Source organism: Heteronotia binoei, chromosome 5 (genome assembly GCF_032191835.1).
Source record: "Heteronotia binoei isolate CCM8104 ecotype False Entrance Well chromosome 5, APGP_CSIRO_Hbin_v1, whole genome shotgun sequence".
Taxonomy (NCBI): Eukaryota; Metazoa; Chordata; class Lepidosauria; order Squamata; family Gekkonidae; genus Heteronotia; species Heteronotia binoei.
In genome coordinates, this window is record NC_083227.1 from 156,727,641 (window position 1) to 156,746,569 (window position 18,929).

The window sequence follows — 18,929 nt, forward strand, 5'->3', positions numbered from 1 at the left end:
CTCTAATCATCCTGGTTGCCCTCCTCTGTACTTTTTCCAGCTCTGCAACGTCCTTTTGGAGATACAGAGACCAGAACTGTACACAGTATTCCAAATGAGGCTGCACTACAGATCTATACAGGTACATTACAATATTAGTCGTTTTATTCTCAACCCCCTTTCCTAATAATCCCTAATACAGAGGTTGCCTTTTTCACCGCTGCAGCACACTGTGTCGACACTTTCATTGAGCTATCCATTACGAGCCCAAGGTCTTTTTCCCTTTTAGTTCAGACTATACTTAAGGTTGGGATTTTTTGTCCCAATATTCTGGTTTAACATTTTAATTAGATTTCATCCAGGAATGGATTTGGGAGGGAAAGGAATAAGGAAAAAGGAGAAAGGTTAAGTGAAAGGGAAATTAAAAAAATATATACATTTCGTTTTTTTGTTCCTCCACCAAAATATCTGTTTAACACACAGCTTAATCCTTAATTCCAATAATACTCTCTATCATAGCATAAACATTATAGATTCAATAACCTAGTTAAAAATACCATTCATATACTCATAACTCTTCCAGTTTACAATTTTCAACCCATTTGTAAAAAAGGCTGCCACATTTCTTTCAGATCACGTTTACTCTCTTCTCTCAGTAAATCTGCTAGGATGCCCATTTCCGCAAATTTTGTTTGTCCCAATATTGAAAACTGTTTGCCTGTGTCATCCATGATAACACCACAAACATGGGGTGTATGTGGGTGTAGGGATCAAGTCACAACTAGCCCTAAGTGTGTGACCTTGTAAGACAAGGTCACAGTCAAGCTGATAGTGTCAATGTAGTAGAAATAATATCTGGTTAAAGAAGTCTGCCTATGGAATTGTTACTGCTTACATGCAGAAGATATATTGTCAACAGCTACAGCAGGTACTTAGCCTCAGCCAGATATTTAGATTTAACGCTACAGATACAGCAGAAGGGAACACTAACCAAGCACTCCTCAAGATGGCAGTTATCCACTGCACAGACATCAACCCTCAGAGTCTTCTGTCGTAAAGCAGAGTAGGAGATTGCAACGCAAAATAATTCATTGAATACAAGATTGTCTGATGCCTCCACCAGTCTGGTGCGAAACAAACAGCTCGTGCTTTCAGAACAAGGAAGAACAGCCAGACGAATACTCCTGTTGAAAAAAGATAGATAATGTAAATCAGCATTACTTGCTTCACGGACTTACTGAGTATGGAGATTATTGCACTTCAGCACAAAAATCCATGCACATTCATCAGCATAGCGTAAGTAACAGATTACTAATACCAAATATAATAATAATAAGATGATATTGGATTTATATCCCGCCCTCCACTCCGAAGAGTCTCAGAGTGGCTCACAATCTCCTTTACCTTCCTCCCCCACAACAGACACCCTGTGAGGTAGATGAAGATATTGGATTTATATCCCGCCCTCCACTCCGAAGAGTCTCAGAGCGGCTCACAATCTCCTTTCCCTTCCTCCCCTACAACAGACACCCTGTGAGGTAGATGAAGATATTGGATTTATATCCCGCCCTCTACTCCGAAGAGTCTCAGAGCGATATCAAAGATGTCAAGTTTTCATGGCTGGTAACATCATTAGGGTTTGTAGAGTCTTTCGGGATCAAGTGCCGTGTTCTACTGAAGAAAATTTTCCTTCCATTCGTTCTCAGCTGCGGAGAACATCCTCAGTGGCGTTGCAGCCGGAGCAGGCGCTCAGACCTTCTTGGCTGCTGTGCATTGAGACTGAGTCTGAGAGCGGCTTTGAGATTGAGTCTCAGAGCGGCTCACAATCTCCTTTACCTTCCTCCCCCACAACAGACACCCTGTGAGGTAGATGAAGATATTGGATTTATATCCCGCCCTCTACTCCGAAGAGTCTCAGAGCGATATCAAAGATGTCAAGTTTTCATGGCTGGTAACATCATTAGGGTTTGTAGAGTCTTTCGGGATCAAGTGCCGTGTTCTACTGAAGAAAATTTTCCTTCCATTCGTTCTCAGCTGCGGAGAACATCCTCAGTGGCGTTGCAGCCGGAGCAGGCGCTCAGACCTTCTTGGCTGCTGTGCATTGAGACTGAGTCTGAGAGCGGCTTTGAGATTGAGTCTCAGAGCGGCTCACAATCTCCTTTACCTTCCTCCCCCACAACAGACACCCTGTGAGGTAGATGAAGATATTGGATTTATATCCCGCCCTCCACTCCAAAGAGTCTCAGAGTGGCTCACAATCACCTTTACCTTCCTCCCCCACAACAGACACCCTGTGAGGTAGAAGAAGATATTGGATTTATATCCCGCCCTCCACTCCGAAGAGTCTCAGAGCAGCTCACAATGTCCTTTACCTTCCTCCCCCACAACAGACACCCTGTGAGGTAGATGAAGATATTGGATTTATATCCCGCCATCTACTCCAAAGAGTCTCAGAGCGGCTCACAATCTCCTTTACCTTCCTTCCCCACAACAGACACCCTGTGAGGTAGATGAAGATATTGGATTTATATCCCGCCCTCCACTCCAAAGAGTCTCAGAGCGGCTCACAATCTCCTTTCCCTTCCTCCCCCACAACAGACACCCTGTGAGGTAGATGAAGATACTGGATTTATATCTCGCCCTCCACTCAGAAGAGTCTTAGAGCGGCTCACATTCTCCTTTACCTTCCTCCCCCACAACAGACACCCTGTGAGGTGGGAGGGGCTGGAGAGGGCTCTCCCAGCAGCTGCCCTTTCAAGGACAACCTCTGCCAGAGCTATGGCTGACCCAAGGCCATGCCAGCAGGTGCAAATGGAGGAGTGGGGAATCAAACCCGGTTGTTTCAGATAAGAGTTCGCACACTTCACCACTACACCAAACTGGCTCTCAATAATAACTAAAATAATAACTTTTATATTGTGAGCTGCCCTGAGCCTGCTTTGGTAGGGAGGGCGCGATATAAATAAAATAAATTTTAAAAGTCCCTGTATCCTCTACAGGCTATTGATTATGCCAGACTATTTTACATTGCCTATGACTTTTACTGGAGATACATACAGAAATAGCGAGCTGAAACATTCAAAAGCTGTCAATAGTTCACCCTTTAGCATGAAGTTGGAAGGAATCAGACTTGTCTTTAGAACTTCAACAAAGAACTGCAATACGCCAACAAATATGGAAACAAAACAATGGCCCACAGACTGGAAATGCTCCATCTATATTCCAGGGTTTGTTTAAAAAAAGGTTGCTTATCTGTCACTTATGATATTTGAGTGGTCATTTGTGCATTCACATCAATGGGGATATAGTGTACCTGTACCAATCCCGGTCAGGAACCTTCACAACCAGGGGTCGTTTTGTAGAAAAATAGGTGGTGGAGCTCATCCAGGGATTGTTATGCAGCTGCACATACTATTCAATGGACAAGGAGGTGGAACTCTCAGAAAGTTCAGAAGCTGTGCTCCTGTGAGCTCCCACTGAATCTGAGGCCTGTTCACAACTGATTTTTGTGACCTTCCCAGTGTCATATACAGGGGCTCCAGCATGCATGCTCAGTGGGACGGGCATGAGGATCCCACCAGTTCCTTCTGACTGCTGAAAGAACTTCAGGATGAGGACTTTCAGCAGTGGGGATGGAGGGCAGGTGGTGTGAATGCACAGATGACCACTAGAAGATCATAAGTTAAAGGTAAGCAACCTGTTTATCTTCTTCATGGTCTCTGTGAATCACACCTATGGGATAACAGCAAGCCAACAAAAGAAGCCTACCTGAAGGAGGGTGCTAGAGGAACTCAAGACACATGCCACTTGTAATACCACTCATTCCACCAAAACCCTTTGTGAAAGACAAGACATCCAGGGCATAGCGTTTCACATAGGAATGAGTCCATATGGCAGCCTTGCAAATGTCGTGGGGTGCCTGTGAGGAATGCTGAAGAAATAGCCAAAGCCCTCATAGAGTGAGCACAAACAGGTCCCAGCAGAAGTTGTTTGGCTAACAAGTAGTAGAGTTTGATGGTTTCAATCAGGGTTTGGGTTTTTTTTAAGAAAAAGCCCAGTAGGAACTCATCTGCATACTAGGTCACACACTCTGACACCAAGCCAGCTGGAACTGTATTCCTGTGTGTTCCTGCTCAAAAAAAGCCCTGGTTTTGACAATTCATTTAGACAGCCTCTGTGAGGAAGTTTTAGTGCCCCTTTCTGTGTGCTGCAGCCCAAACTCTCTGCTCACAACCTGAGTTTGATCCTGATGGAAGCTGGGTTCAGGTAGCCGGCTCGAGGTTGACTCAGCCTTCCATCCTTCCGAGGCCGGTAAAATGAGTACCCAGCTTGCTGGGGGGAAAGTGTAGATGACTAGGGAAGGCAATGGCAAACCGCCCTGTAAAAAGTCTGCCGTGAAAACGTCATGATGCGACATCACCCCAGAGTCGGAAATGACTGGTGCTTGCACAGGGGACTACCTTTACCTTTTTTTTTTACTATGTGCTGCATAGGACACAAATAACGCTGGGGACTTGTGATGCTCGCAGTTTCTATGTAAGTAGAACAACAATGCACTTTGTACATTCAGAGAGTGAAGTCATCTTTCAAACTCATTTTGTAGTGATGGAAAGAACATAGATAATTAAAACATCCACCATAAGGAGAGTACCTTAGGTATAAAGTTCACATATGGGGCCATGGAAATACCATCCATAGGGAATGATAGATATGGAAGATCACAACATTAGTGCCATGAGCTCCCCTTCTTCCTGGTGGATGTAATGGCCACCAAGAAGACTGTCTTCCGCAACAAGAACTGAAGATTGCAGGATGCCATTAGTTCAAAAGGTTTAGCTGCCAGCCTTTGAAGAACAAGATGTGGGCTGATAGGTTATGGGAAAAGGGGACAGAGTCCTTTGAGGAGTTTCTTGGTGGACGAGTGATCGAAAATAGAAAAAAAATGACCATCTGAAAGCGAGGAGCTGAAATAGCAGCTCAGTAAACCACATGGTTCAGTGATCCGATTGCCACCGCACATTCACCGCAAAGAGGGTAGGACAGGCAGCTTTAGGGTTTAAAAAAACCTGCTTTGCATGTGTGCGTAACCACATACTTGCCGTTGAGCGAATATGCAGTTATGAGCACAGTGCTAACCGTGAAAAAAATGGCGGTAAGGGAGCGGAAGTCAGGCCTCCTAAAGGGCTCAAGTGCGCTACAGAGAGATCAGATGTCAGAAGTCCACAGTGAGACTGGCTCAAGCAAGTCGGTGGTGAGGATGGGTGGCTGACGAGCGGGGAACAGAGGAATTATGTGGATGCATGGACGATCATTTCAAATCCATTGGGGAGAAGCAATGACAATGGATAAAAGCGTTAGTCTGACTGCACCCTATATCTCACCGACACAGGGTGGGACAGCCATGGTTTCCTCGGGGGGAAAAAAACACACATCACTAGAGTAGCTCAGTCTGTAACAGGACAGAAAAACGAAGGGAAAATCTAGCTTCTAAAGCAAAAAATGCCCTAACTAAGGCATATAAATTAGCAAGGAGGACCAAGGGAAAGAATAGGAGGGAAGCCTATAATCTCCTCTCGGCCCTAAAGAATTAATACAAACTTTTGGTAGCAAGGCTTAAGAAAGAACACACCAGGGATATGTGGGCTAAATTAATAGAAGCAGCTAGGAATAAAAACACATCTCTTTTCTGGAGATTGGTGTCAAACGGAACATCTTCAGCTGCGTTAGCCCCCTGTATACCTCCAGATACTTGGAGGTCCTATTTCCCCCCCAAAAAAAATATGATGAGCCCATCCAACCCCCCCTCTGAACATCCAATAGGAGAGTTAGAAAAATGGGCCCCTGTATCAAACTCAGGAGATAAAAGCATATATAGGGCACCTCAAGAATGCCAAAGTGCCAGGACTAGATGGAATACCTCCGGAATTATTTACTTAGCCTCTGAGGGAGAGAACTGGAGGGATCTGTCATAGTAGCAACCCGCACTGACATTTATGGGTTAGGAATTTAATAAGTATCAGAGTAATCTCCTTTAACATTAATGTCTTAGTAGGTTGACTCTTAGGCTGAGATCAGACATGGAGTTTGATCTCGTGCCATTGCAATTTCATTCTGGATTTAAAATGCATGATCACTCAAGCAACAGCTGTCTGTAGTGTCCCAATCATCTGCATTCCATCCCCCCCCCCCTTACTGTACATTTCTTTGATACCTGTGAAAGTCCAATCTTTTTGAGCGGAGCAGGTTTTACACCAGATTTCCTGCTGTCTGATCGCTCTGTTGTGTACCCAAACCATCAGACATGTCTGAATGGTCTCTTTTTCTTTTTAAAAACTAGTTAGCAGAGTGCACATAACTAGCCAGTTTGGTGTAGTGGTTAAGTGTGCGGACTCTTATCTGGGAGAACCGGGTTTGATTCCCCACTCCTCCACTTGCACCTGCTAGCATGGCCTTAGGCCAGCCATAGCTCTGGCAGAGGTTGTCCTTGAAAGGGCAGCTGCTGTGAGAGCCCTCTCCAGCCCCACCCACCTCACAGGGTGTCTGTTGTGGGGGAGGAAGGGAAAGGAGATTGTGAGCCGCTCTGAGACTCTTCGGAGTGGAGGGCGGGATATAAATCCAATATCTTCATCTTCAACTACACCTCCACACTCAGGCTGTGAAGCTGAGGGAATGGACAGTCTGCCTCAGTCACAGTCTGATGGCTCAATCACGGATGTCTGATTGCAACCCTCTGTGACAAAATACTCCCAATTAGATTAGACACGTGGCTAGACGGTGCTAAGCTTGCTATCTGACTGCAGCCTTCGTACAATTTTTATGTACATAAAGTGCTAGTTTCTGGATAAGTATTCTTGACTAAGGTTTAGGGCAAAAGAAATATACACCTCTTGTTCTCAAAGGGCAGACTTTATCTGGCTACTGTAGAAAGTACATCTGTGAAATCATACTGGAAGTAAGAAACCAGTCATTACCTAGGTAATTAATTGCATTCTGAATAAAGTGTCCCCAAGACTGTGAATCTGTAAACACAGACACTTATCACAGTTAAGGAATTGTTCAATGCTTCATTATCCTAAGTTAAACTGCAGTGTTCTTCTGCCATTTCGTGGCTAGCTAGATTCTTTGCAAACATTTAAAAAAGAAATTGAAATTGGTATTCTGTCAGTGACAGAGGAAAAGTAGTACAAAAGGGGTTTCTTCCTTCACTATAGACAATCTGTGAAGATACTGGGAGGGAAGGTCTAACATGAGAAAACATTATTTCAGGCTGGATATATAACACCACCACATTGCTACAACAGAGTATAATACAGGTGGATGTAAATATTGTATAGGTAAGAACATAAGAGAAGCCATGTTGGATCAGGCCAACGGCCCATCAAGTCCAACACTCTGTGTCACACAGTGGCAAAAAATGTTATATACACATATACACTGTGGCTAATAGCCACTGATGGACCTGTGCTCCATATTTTTATCTAAACCCCTCTTGAAGGTGGCTATACTTGTGGCCGCCACCACCTCCTGTGGCAGTGAATTCCACATGTTAATCACCCTTTGGGTGAAGAAGTACTTCCTTTTATCCGTCTTAACCTGTCTGCTCAGCAATTTCATCGAATGCCCACGAGTTCTTGTATTGTGAGAAAGGGAGAAAAGTACTTCTTTCTCTACTTTCTCCATTCCATGCATTATCTTGTAAACCTCTATCATGTCACCCCGCAGTCGACGTTTCTCCAAGCTAAAGAGTCCCAAGCGTTGTAGATGTAAAACTCAAAATGGATTGCTGATGTGAAATAAAAAATAGAAACCTGCTGCATTGCCTAACTGAATTATCTAAAAAGGAGATATAGGAAGATTCTTCAACAGCATCTCAGAAGTTATTCCACTTACTTACACTTTCTGGTCTTGCTGCAGCAAGAGAGCAGACACGTTATTCAGATGGGCAACTAATATCGCAAACTGTTTGTTTTTTTCATCATACCTGAATTGGAAAACCAACAGAAGAAGACTGTAAGGAGCAATAAAGCAAATCTCAAAGGAATTTTTCATTTATTGAAATTTTCAGACTCTTAGGCTTAGCATGTACTAAATTAGCAATTATGTCCATCAACATCACGCATACCAAATCTCACATGCTTTTTAGCGCTTCAGTGCCATCAGTTCAACTGAAGAAAGTGATAGAATAAAGTCTGAGTTCAGTGGCACCTTTAAGACCAACAGAATATTATCCAAGGTATAAGTTTTCATGTGCATGCACACTTCAGATACACTAAAATGGAAGTTGCTAGTACATATACATACATAGAAAGTGATCAGCAAATTAGGATACAGCATAATAAAGATGTTTAACAGATGCATGGACCAAACTGGAATAACAAGCTTAGTTTATATGGTCACCATCTCTTTGGGCTTAATTCCAGGGGGAAACACGGTGAAGGAAATAAATATATCAAAACCAGAGATTGATGGGCAGATTTACCTTTCTTAACTCTGGAATGCCAAGAGTGATATGAATGCTGAACACTATATCAGCCTTAATTAGGATACCAGCTTAAAAAAACAGAGCAAGTACCAAGCTTACTTCATTGCAATTTGGACTTTAGAAGTGCCAGCTATTTCTGTATCTTCATTGTCAAACACAACAGCTTCTGACACACAGGACCTGAAAAGAAAAAAAGAAATTGAAATTGGTATTCTGTCAGTAAGACAGAGGAAAAGTAGTACAAAAGGGGTTTCTTCCTTCACTACAACCAATTTGTGGAGATACTGGGAAGGAAGGTCTAACATGAGAAAACATTACTTAATGCTGGATATACAACACCACCACATTGCTACAACAGAATACAGGCGCTGCTAAGGTCAAGACACTCTTTATCATAGTTCAGTTTCCTCAAAAAAAAAGAAGAAGTGTGCTCAAATGGTCAGTCTTTCAATGTTTTTGCAACATACATACAAAAACATTGCCTGAACCAGCCCTTCAATATTATGCTCCTTTACTCTAGGATGGTTGTAAGGAAACTCATACTCATTTATCTGCAGGATCTTTCACTATGGACATTTAACTCTTCCCAGGATGAGTAGGCCAGAGGCTGGGAAAAGCATATCAGAGCTAAGTCCACTATACCATACCATAGACCTTTATTGGCATTAATACAAAAATACAGTATACTTTAAAACCAACAGTGACACTATAGAATATAATAAAACCTTAAAAAACCAGCAAAAATGACATAAAATAGCAGTAGGCTATGCATGAGTCAAAGCCTCTCTGATTTGGATCGCAACCTGTAAAAAGCAAGCAACGTGAGTAGTGACAAAGTTGTGTTTCCCGTGGAGTAAAAAGCGAACCTTGGCATTGTCAGAAAGGCCTTGATGGTCAGAAAGCAGTGCATCTAGGTATCTTGCACGTGGACTACTATAAAAAGGGCAGTCCAAAAGAACACGAGTGACCATTTCGATGACTCCTTGACTACAAGGGCATCGTCTAAGATTGCGGGGGATTCTGTGGTATCTTCCGAAAAGGATGGCCGATGGTAATGCATTAAATCTAGCCAGCATGAGTTCTCTTCTTTGGTGAGGATCAGTTAAAAAGAGGAAATAGGGAGCTAAAAGCCCAGGAATCTGGGATAAACCCAGATAGCTTGGGGAGCAAGTTTTCCGAGCTGCCTCAGTTAGACGTTGCAACTGGATATCTAGTAGTCTACGTTTGATGGATTGAAATACCGCAGAAGCAGAGGATAGATAAAATGCATCCAAGGAAATTCCTAAGCCCACTACTGATCTCCCCTCTCCCACACTGGAAAAGGGGGGGAAATCCCCAAAGTTGCTGTGTATGATGCTTGGGTAATCTGAGTTTATGTACACAAGTTTAGCTGGGTAAGATTACCTTTGGGCAGATGCTTCATACACTCCACTATCTCCAGCAACGGATTCATCTGACACTGCAGCTGATACGCACGCCACTTTCAGTGCGGCCCCTTCAACCGTATTTACACCTGCAAAAGCACAAGGAAGATCAAAACTTAAGCGGGCTGTATTAACATGCTCAAGACTAACTACTCCCCGCATCCATTTTGGTACTGTTATCACATAATACGTTTTATTTAGCCTACAGTTCTTTTTTAAAAACAGCATTTCAACAAAGACTCATGTTGTAATTAAGTAGTGATATGATGGGGGGGGGAAAATGTGTTCTGGACTTCAGCATCATAGACATCATTACTGTCGTTGTCAATAATATAACCTGAAGGAATTCAATGTGGAAAGGGATCCTGGCTTAGAGGCTGAGAGGTATTCAGTCCCTGTTTGTTCTAGTTTAAAAACAACAATACACGTCTCGGCTAGAGGGGATCTGAAAAAAAACTGCTTGAGACCTCTGAAGGATGCTGCCAGTCAGGATGGATAATGCAGAATGAAGATGAAGAAGAAGAAGATATTGGATTTATATCCCGCCCTCCACTCCGAAGAGTCTCAGAGTGGCTCACAATCTCCTTTACCTTCCTCCCCCACAACAGACATCCTGTGAGGTAGATGAAGATATTGGATTTATATCCTGCCCTCCACTCCGAAGAGTCTCGAGCGGCTCACAATCTCCTTTCCCTTCCTCCCCCACAACAGACACCCTGTGAGGTGGGTGGGGCTGGAGAGAGCTCTCACAGCAGCTGCCCTTTCAAGGACAACCTCTGCCAGAGCTATGGCTGACCCAAGGCCATGCCAGCAGGTGCAAGTGGAGGAGTGGGGAATCAAACCAGGTTCTCCCAGATAAGAGTCCTCACACTTAACCACTACACCAAACTGGCTCTCACCAAATGAGATGCAATAATGGTCTGATCCAGAATGAAACCTCTCCCTCCAGCTTAATACATCTGCCAGGAAGGTTTCAAAATCAGAAGCCAAAGATTGTACACAAGATCAGGAAACAGAACAGACTTATAGGCCTGCACAACCTATGACCCACTGAGAGCTGAATGGTCCCAAATGCCCCAGCTAGAAAAAAATGACCATCCCCCAATCAAGTCCCAGCTTCTGTGACATGGACTTGAAAGGCAGTAACATTTTCTCAGCCTTCAAATCTCTCATTACAATAAAAAGGAACCCTTTTTTTAAGACCACAGCTCTTGGAACCTCTAGAAGTATAATATTTTAGTTGTGGAAGGAAGCAGCCTTCATACCCTTTTGAGAAAAGCTGAGAAACGCGACTCGAGTTTAAGCCAATGTAGTAGTTTCCATACTCTGCCTCTTTTTTTTAAGGTCCACTTCATAATTTCGAACTGTGGGTCATGGTTTTGTTCAGACAAGTATTTATATAGGACACACAATATTTAAACTGGAGAGCAGCCGAGGCTATGCAAAGCATACCTTTAAAAAGGCGGAGGGGGGAAGCAAAAAAGGTTTGGGGATATGCTATTTAATTCTACTTACAAGAGCATGTGAGAACACATGATCCCCAAGAGGCCATAAATCAGGCAGCTTTTCTACTACTCTGAGCAGTGGATGCTTTCCTCATTACTGCTCAAAAATAAATTACCTGTGGTGATTATTTTGTCTGCTGACTGAACAACAACCCTAAATCATTTAATCTGCTTAGTGCCTTAGCTTTCACTTTTAACAGTCTCTGCCATTCTCAAAGAACCAAAGAAGGGTGAGACTAATTACTACAGAGATCTAACGGGAATAATAACCATATCCCGGTACAAATGTGACCACTGCTCATGGAGAAGGAAGGAAAAGCGCAGCCTACAGTAAAAAAAAAAAAAAAATGCAGAAAAATAATTTCAGTGCCTTCCCCATATGATAAGTTACCCTTAATCAGATTTTTATATTACTACAAATAGGTCACTTTCTCAGCACAGAAGAATCTCAGCGATATTAACGAAAAGGCTACGGTGCTTTTCTGCAGGAGAGCAACTATATATATGTAGGATGATTTACAGAATCTACAAAATTGTATTACCTGCAAAAAGTGCTACAAAAATCAAAATTCACTGTTACTGGACTGTCAGCAAGACACAAACCATCTGAACTTGCTAAAAGCGATGCAGCCACCTTGTTTTTTACTCTTTCAAACAGAGATGACTTCAAAACAACTGAATACACTCAGACACATTTTCTGCTGGTTAGATGCTGATGGGATGGAATGTGGAGGATAAGAAGGTCAAATGTTATCTGGAAACATGTGTGTGCTTTTGGTTTACAACAAGAGCTTAGACGATACTAACTCTTCAATGGCTTCTTAAAACGTATTCTTAACAGTGTACACTGTTTTGAAAATGAATGTAACATTTTTTTCTACAGCCGTTCTATCAATACTAACACAGAATTCTGAAGTTTTCCTTTTTTCTAACTTTTTAAAATCTGCCCTTCTCTCAAAGAAGATCAGGACATTATAGATGACTAGTAATAAGGCCAATTGTGAAGAAAAACACAATGGGCTCTAGAACCAGGCTCTGGGTGAGTGCAACCCACCCTTGCTGTCTTCTCACCCACCCAAGTGAAGGCATTAACTCCCCCCACCCTTGAGGTCTTCCCATCCCCTCCAACTGCCACACCCGCCCTGTAAGTTGTAACTTGGAGTTATCTCCAGCCCTCACCTGGAGATTGGCAACAATCGTTCCCCCAGAGGAAGTGGTTGGTTTGGAGGGTGAAGTCTATGATACTGCACCTGTCTGAGGTCCCACCCCTCCCCAAACCCCACCCTCTCCAGGCTTCACCCCTCAAATCTCCAGGAATTTCCCAACTTGGAGTTCGCAACCCCATCTCCTTCCCAACCAACCACCAACCAATCTTTATCTGGCCCCCAGTCATTAGGGTTCCCTCTCCTCCTCACTCCCTGCAGCCTCTACCTATGAAAAGTAAAGTCTTTCTCTGCAGTGGGGACCAAAGCAGCTTACATCATTCTCCTCTCCCCCTTTTGATCTGCACAACAACCATGTTAGACTGAAAATCTGTGACTCGTCTAAAATCACCCATCAGCCTACACAGCAAGAACCTGAGTCTGGCAGACCCTGCTACGAAGCACTGACTGCTACATCACACTGGCTGTCATAGTGGGATTAGCGCTGAACAGGAGCAAGCAGCCAGGCATAGGGTAGCCAACCTCCAGGTGGAGCCTGAAGATCTCCTGGTATCACAACTGCACTCCTGACAACACACCTCTCTCCCCGTGTACTCTATGGCATTATATTCAGCTGAGGCCTGTCCAGTCTCCAAACTCTGGCTTCTGTAGACTCCATCACAAAATCTCTAGGAATTTCCTACAAACGTGGAACTGGCAGCTCTACTCAGACCCAATGAGTTCTCAATGAGTCTCTCTGTCTGTTTCCCTTCCACAGAAGGAGGGGGAGGAGCCCTCAGCCAACTGAGAAAAGGCTTTCTTTCTCTCCTCTGCAAAGCAGTGTGACAGGAGGCTCAGCCAATGGAAGAGCAGGGAGAGCCAGAAACTGCCAGAACCAAGGCTGGTTATCTGCGTAATGGATATCAGACTACAGTCAAAGACTACAACCAAAGGTATTTTTACATCAATGACAAACACGAGTAGTACCTGTTTGTACATTTTTCTGTTCGAGTTCTGTCACAGAACGTGTTACTTTGTCAAATGCTACTGATGCTTCCTTTTTTTTAAAAAGGCTTCTTTAAAATAATTTCAAAGAGTACAAGGATGGTTACGCTACCTTGGGCCAGATGTCTCCCCCCAGTCCTAGACTCTTCTAGTCTGTACTTCCTGCCATTTCCAGTGGTTAGGCAAAGTTCAGAGAGACCACAGTTTACTTCTGGGTCTTCAAAGTTCATATGGCTCGTGAAAGCATCTCCTGTGAAGAATGGGTCCGTCACAAGCGGAGAGCAAGGTGGAGACGGAGAAGAAAGCGATGACCTTGGAGACAGAGATGTCAATGATTTGGGCGTTCCAGACAAGGACCTAAGAGCTTGGAAATGGCTAGCTGCATCGTTTTTTTGTGTTTTTACCACCTCATTTTCATGGATAGTAGTGATGCAGCCTGAAGGACGAAAACCAGCAGTTCTCTCCAGGAGTAAGAGGTCCATTTTATTCTGGTAGTCAGAGCCCACCTGCCCAAATTGTTCATAGTACAAATCTGTAAAACTGGCTGAAGTGGACGAATCCTGACTTGAGGCAACAAGAGATCCCCTGCTAGACGCAAGAGAGCCGGGGCTGCTGTCTGAGGACAGGGAAAGCATGCTTGAGGAAAGGCTGTAGAGGGAAAAGAAACATATTAGGGATGAAAGCTTCCACTTTGAGTCTTAATAAAAACAAATAAGTTTTGCACAAAAGCTGCACTGTGGAGAAAATGCACATTTTAATCTCTCCACATGTTAAACCAAATATGAAATAATTATGCAGTGTGAGGGATACATTTGGACCTGTAATTCATACGAAGAAAACAATATGCTCTTTTCATCAAACTCTACTAGTAGCTAATCAGCCTTGTATAGTGGTAAGAGCAATGGACTCAAATCTGGAGAACTGGATTTGAAATAATTATGTGTTTTCTAAAAATATAAACAAACAACTAGATAACATTAACTCCAACAAAATATGTACATTTCACTATGTTTCACAATTCTAATAGAATACAAAATCTTTATATTTTTGTGGTAGTTTACAGTCCTCAGACTGCACAAAATAAAAAAGAGTACAATTTCTTTCTTTTGAAGAACCTCAGATTGCAGACAAGTCTGTTATGAACATATGAAGCTGCCTTATACTGAATCAGACCCTTGGTCCATCAAAGTCAGTATTGTCTTCTCAGACTGGCAGCGGCTCTCCAGGGTCTCAAGCTGAGGTTTTCCACACCTATTTGCCTGGGCCCTTTTTTGGAGATGCCAGGGATTGAACTGGGGACCTTCTGCCTCCCAAGCAGATGCTCTACCACTGAGCCACCGTCCCTCCCCTGTTGATCAATATAACATTCCAGACCTTTAAAAACCACTGATTTAACATAGTGATTTTTTACTGCTCTCCAGTTTTGCGCTATTAAGATTTTTGCCGCCATTACCAAAAGTGAAATTAATTCTCCTTTGTGTGAGGGCATTTCCTGAAGCAGCCAAAAATTTAACAGAATTGACTCTGGAGTTACAGGAACTTGTTGCTGTGTAATTTCTCCAATGGTTAATATGACACTTTCCCAAAAATTGGTGGGCAGTCCCATCAACAATATATGAATGACTCTACTCTTTTGCATTGCTTACAGCAGGTAGGTTCTAGACCAGGGGTGGCCGATCTTGCTTAACATAAGAGCCACAAAGAATAAAGTCAGATGTAGGTAGGTAGGTAGGTAGGTAGGAAGGAAGGAAGGAAGGAAGGAAGGAAGGAAGGAAGGAAGGAAGGAAGGAAGGAAGGAAGGAAGGAAGGAAGGAAGGAAGGAAGGAAGGAAGGAAGGAAAATATATGGGGGAGGGAGAGAAAGGTGGAAAGAAAGCAATTTTAAATGCATTCTCCAAGCTGCCAGTTTGGTTGGCTTGGGGAAGTGTTTTAAAGAGAGAAATGCCTTCTCCAAGTTGACCAACAGAGCAGTGGGTGCTTTGAGAGCAACACAATATGTATGAAAGTGCCACATGTGGCTCCCGAGCCACAGTTTGGCCACCCCTGTTCTAGACCAAACTTAGAATGTAATAATTTCAGCGGTGTCACATACCATCTAGAATATATCTTGAAATTTTGCAATTTTAAATTTGGGGCTGGAGTACAGTACGAAGTTGACGCTCGCATTTTTGCTCAATGAGCTTCAGTAAGGGTCTCAGTACAGTCTTTATTCCAAGCCCTTTGCCAACCTTTGCCAGAGGTTTCTTGGTTCCAAAGTTTATCACGAAGAGCCTTATACAGTATAGTAATTCGTGCCTTACTATGTAGTGAGCCTTTTTAAAGGGTTTCCTCAAACAGCGTGAGAGGTCTATTGAGTTGCGATAGTAGATTAGATTTGTGCAACGCATGATGGATTTGGTGGTATTGCATCCACAGTATATCCAAATTGTGTTTTGTTATAATACTGCATCAGATACAATTGGCCTTTATTACAAATATCTGACGATCTGAACAAACCCTTTCTTCTCCAGTTTTGAAAATCAGTGTCCATTCTACCTGCTGGGAATCATCTTCCCTGAATATTTACCAACCTTCTGCCTGGTTCACCTATTTGGATCATTTAAACCTAACAGTGGATCAGCACACACTACTGATGTTAGGCTGACATGGCTGCAACTCAATTCACCAATCCATTCCCACCCCCACCCCCAAGTTGGAAGTGGAGTGAGTGAAAAGGTGGGTTTAATGACCTGTCAGTCAGTCTCTGAGTGCTAATCCACAGGTAGGCAACTATTTCTGCCATATGTGAAGTGGGGAAGGGGGCGAATAGGCAGGCTTGCAAGCTCTTCCCTTCTACCACAGAGGCCACCTACAGCAGGGAAAGAGTGCACAAGAGCCAAGGGAGCCCCTGGAAGGAGGAACAGAATTAAAGAGGGTGGCGCAGGGTTCCCCCTTAGTTTCACAGCTCTTGCAGGAGCTGTATTTACGAACCTTGGTTTCAAGGCAAAAAGAGGCGCATAAGGATGCAAACGGCAGTCAGTGATTTATATGGCATATGTGTGTTTCCTTCTCCCACTGGATTCTCTAACCTTTCCCTATGCTTGTCTTATGGGGACCGTTATTCCCAGTTTTTGTTCTTTAAAAAGTCTCCTCCTAGCATAGTCGTGTTGTAAAGCACATACATATGTAGGGGTCTTTTTGTAGAAAAATAGGTGGTGGAGCTCATTAGCATGACTCATTAGCATATGCTGCCCCCCCCCGCCAGCCAAAAGCACCCTGACGCAAGAAAAGAGAGCCCTGGGCGAGCGAGGCCTGCTTGGGTTTGCTAGAGATCCAGCCAGCCCAAGCAGGCCTCACTCACCTGGAACTCTCCTAGGCCACCCCCCCCCCAACACAGTCAAAAGGCCAGCAAGCCACCTGCTTCCCAAAATCACATAAGAAGTGGAGAAAGGTTGAAGTGGGCTTCTCCAGGGGTTAATGAGGGCTGCTGGGGGTGTGGCAAAGTTCCTGGCTGCCTCTCTCCTAATCTAGGGATTGCTATGCAGCTGCACCTACTATTCAATGGACAAGGTAGGTGGGGAGGAGGAGGGGGAACCCTCAGAAAGGTTCAGGAGCTGTGTTCCTGTGAGCTCCTGCTGAATTCAAGGCCTGCGTATGTATTTTACCTTTCTGCGCAAAGAAAGTATTAAGAGTTTTAGTAAAGACTTGTGTGTAATATTTGTTCACGCAGCTCTCGAAGATCTCACGTTTATTCTATGTGGCTCTTACATTAAGCAAGTTTGGCCACCCCTGTTCTAGTTCAATACTGTCTGCTACGCCACATTGGTTCTCAGGAAGTTATTAAATTATGCAGGTTATAGACCAGGGGTAAGGAACGTTGGTTCTCCAGGTGTTTTTGCCTACAACTCCCATCAGCACCAGCTATTGGCCATGCTGGCTGGGGCTGATGGGAGTTGTAGGCAAAAAACATCTGGAGAGCCAACGTTCCCTACCCCTGTTCTAGACGATATCATACAACCACTCAATTCTCCCATTATACCACCAAGTATTATCCAGGAATGAAATGCTTGAGTAACAACTTCTCTAACTGAACCTTTTGCTTTGGATTGAACTATTAGATAATGGCAAAGGACCTTTTTCCAGTGGGCCAATTGCAGGAGGAACAAATGTAAGGTTAAAATGCACAGACTATTAATTGAAAGCACGTGTAAAACTCACTTTTTTAGCTGGGTGTGCAGCATTGCCATAAATCGTGTTGTTTCTTCTAGTTCTCTAACTAATTGGTTCCTCTTGCTGTTCAATTTCAACCTGCAAAAGATACAAAAGATAGCCGTTTAAAATACTACAAATTAGGACTCAATGGTTAGTAGGCAATATCTAAAGAAGCAGAAGAAGTTCAAAAGTTCTGTATGTAGCACATAACACAGCCTTTGGTTTTCAGGGTTTTTATTTCAAAAAGCTTTCACCATTCAATTAACACAGATCATTTCACTACAATAATGTAGACATGCAAAGAGATGTTACGTCAACCGGATCAACACAGAAATGAGGATCTTATCCATATATCTTATCCTATGTAAAACAGCTTCTTTAATTTTTGCAAACCATAACTCCCCGGCACTTTGCAGAGCACCAATCTAATTTTAAAAGCCCAGTTTAAATTCTGCAAAGTTGTTGGTAGTATATATCTTTGAAAAGAAAGAGTACCTAACCGTTAGGCATCTAGAAAAGAGCCTGAGTCCAGTAGCCGGGGTCATTTTGTAGAAAAAGAGGTGCCAGAGCTCATTAGTACAACTCATTTGCATAGCTCATTTGCATATGCCACACCCCTGATATCACCGGAAGGTGGACTAAATTATATCAGCTCAGTATCTCTTTTAAAATGCTTCTTGAATTATAATTGTCATAATAAAACCTTACTCCCATCATACTTTTAAAATCACTTTATCCTATGGGGCCACAGTGTCGTGATGATTTCCATCTGTCTGCTTTATATGTTTTGGTTATTTTCCCCATCTTTTTTTTTGGGGGGGGGGAATATTAGAAAGTTTATCAAATCTTAAAGTTCAACAAAATTCTCACAGGGGTTTGAACTAAGCTTGCCAATCCCCAGATGAAATGCAACACAAAAAACTGTGATGAAAATAACGAAACAATAATTACATTCCTTTAGAAGCAATTTTTAAATAGTCAACATCTTCACATTAGGGGACTCAACACACATATATAAGCCACACTATTTTGCAGGGTGATAACAATCAATGCCATAACAATATTAACACATCAAAGCACTGCAATTCCATTCTTTTATACAGACACAAATTAAGTGCTAGTGCAAAAGGTGCTTGTAAGACAGATATCGGTGCAGTATTTCACAAGGAAGTCAGAGACTTGTGAAATACTGCACCGATATC

At 43.1% G+C, this 18,929-nt stretch overlaps 1 protein-coding gene across 1 annotated transcript in view; it reads right to left on the reverse strand.

Annotated features, from left to right (window-relative positions):
- WWC1 (WW and C2 domain containing 1) overlaps positions 1–18,929 on the reverse strand; it is a 144,043-nt gene that overhangs the window by 14,819 nt on the left and 110,295 nt on the right. Inside the window, exons 10-15 of the mRNA XM_060240622.1 lie at positions 17,734–17,823; positions 13,650–14,185; positions 9,866–9,974; positions 8,561–8,641; positions 7,874–7,960; positions 971–1,163 (exon numbers count right to left, since the gene is read on the reverse strand). Coding sequence (XP_060096605.1) covers positions 971–1,163; positions 7,874–7,960; positions 8,561–8,641; positions 9,866–9,974; positions 13,650–14,185; positions 17,734–17,823 — 1,096 coding nt within the window. The remainder of the gene's footprint in view (positions 1–970; positions 1,164–7,873; positions 7,961–8,560; positions 8,642–9,865; positions 9,975–13,649; positions 14,186–17,733; positions 17,824–18,929) is intronic.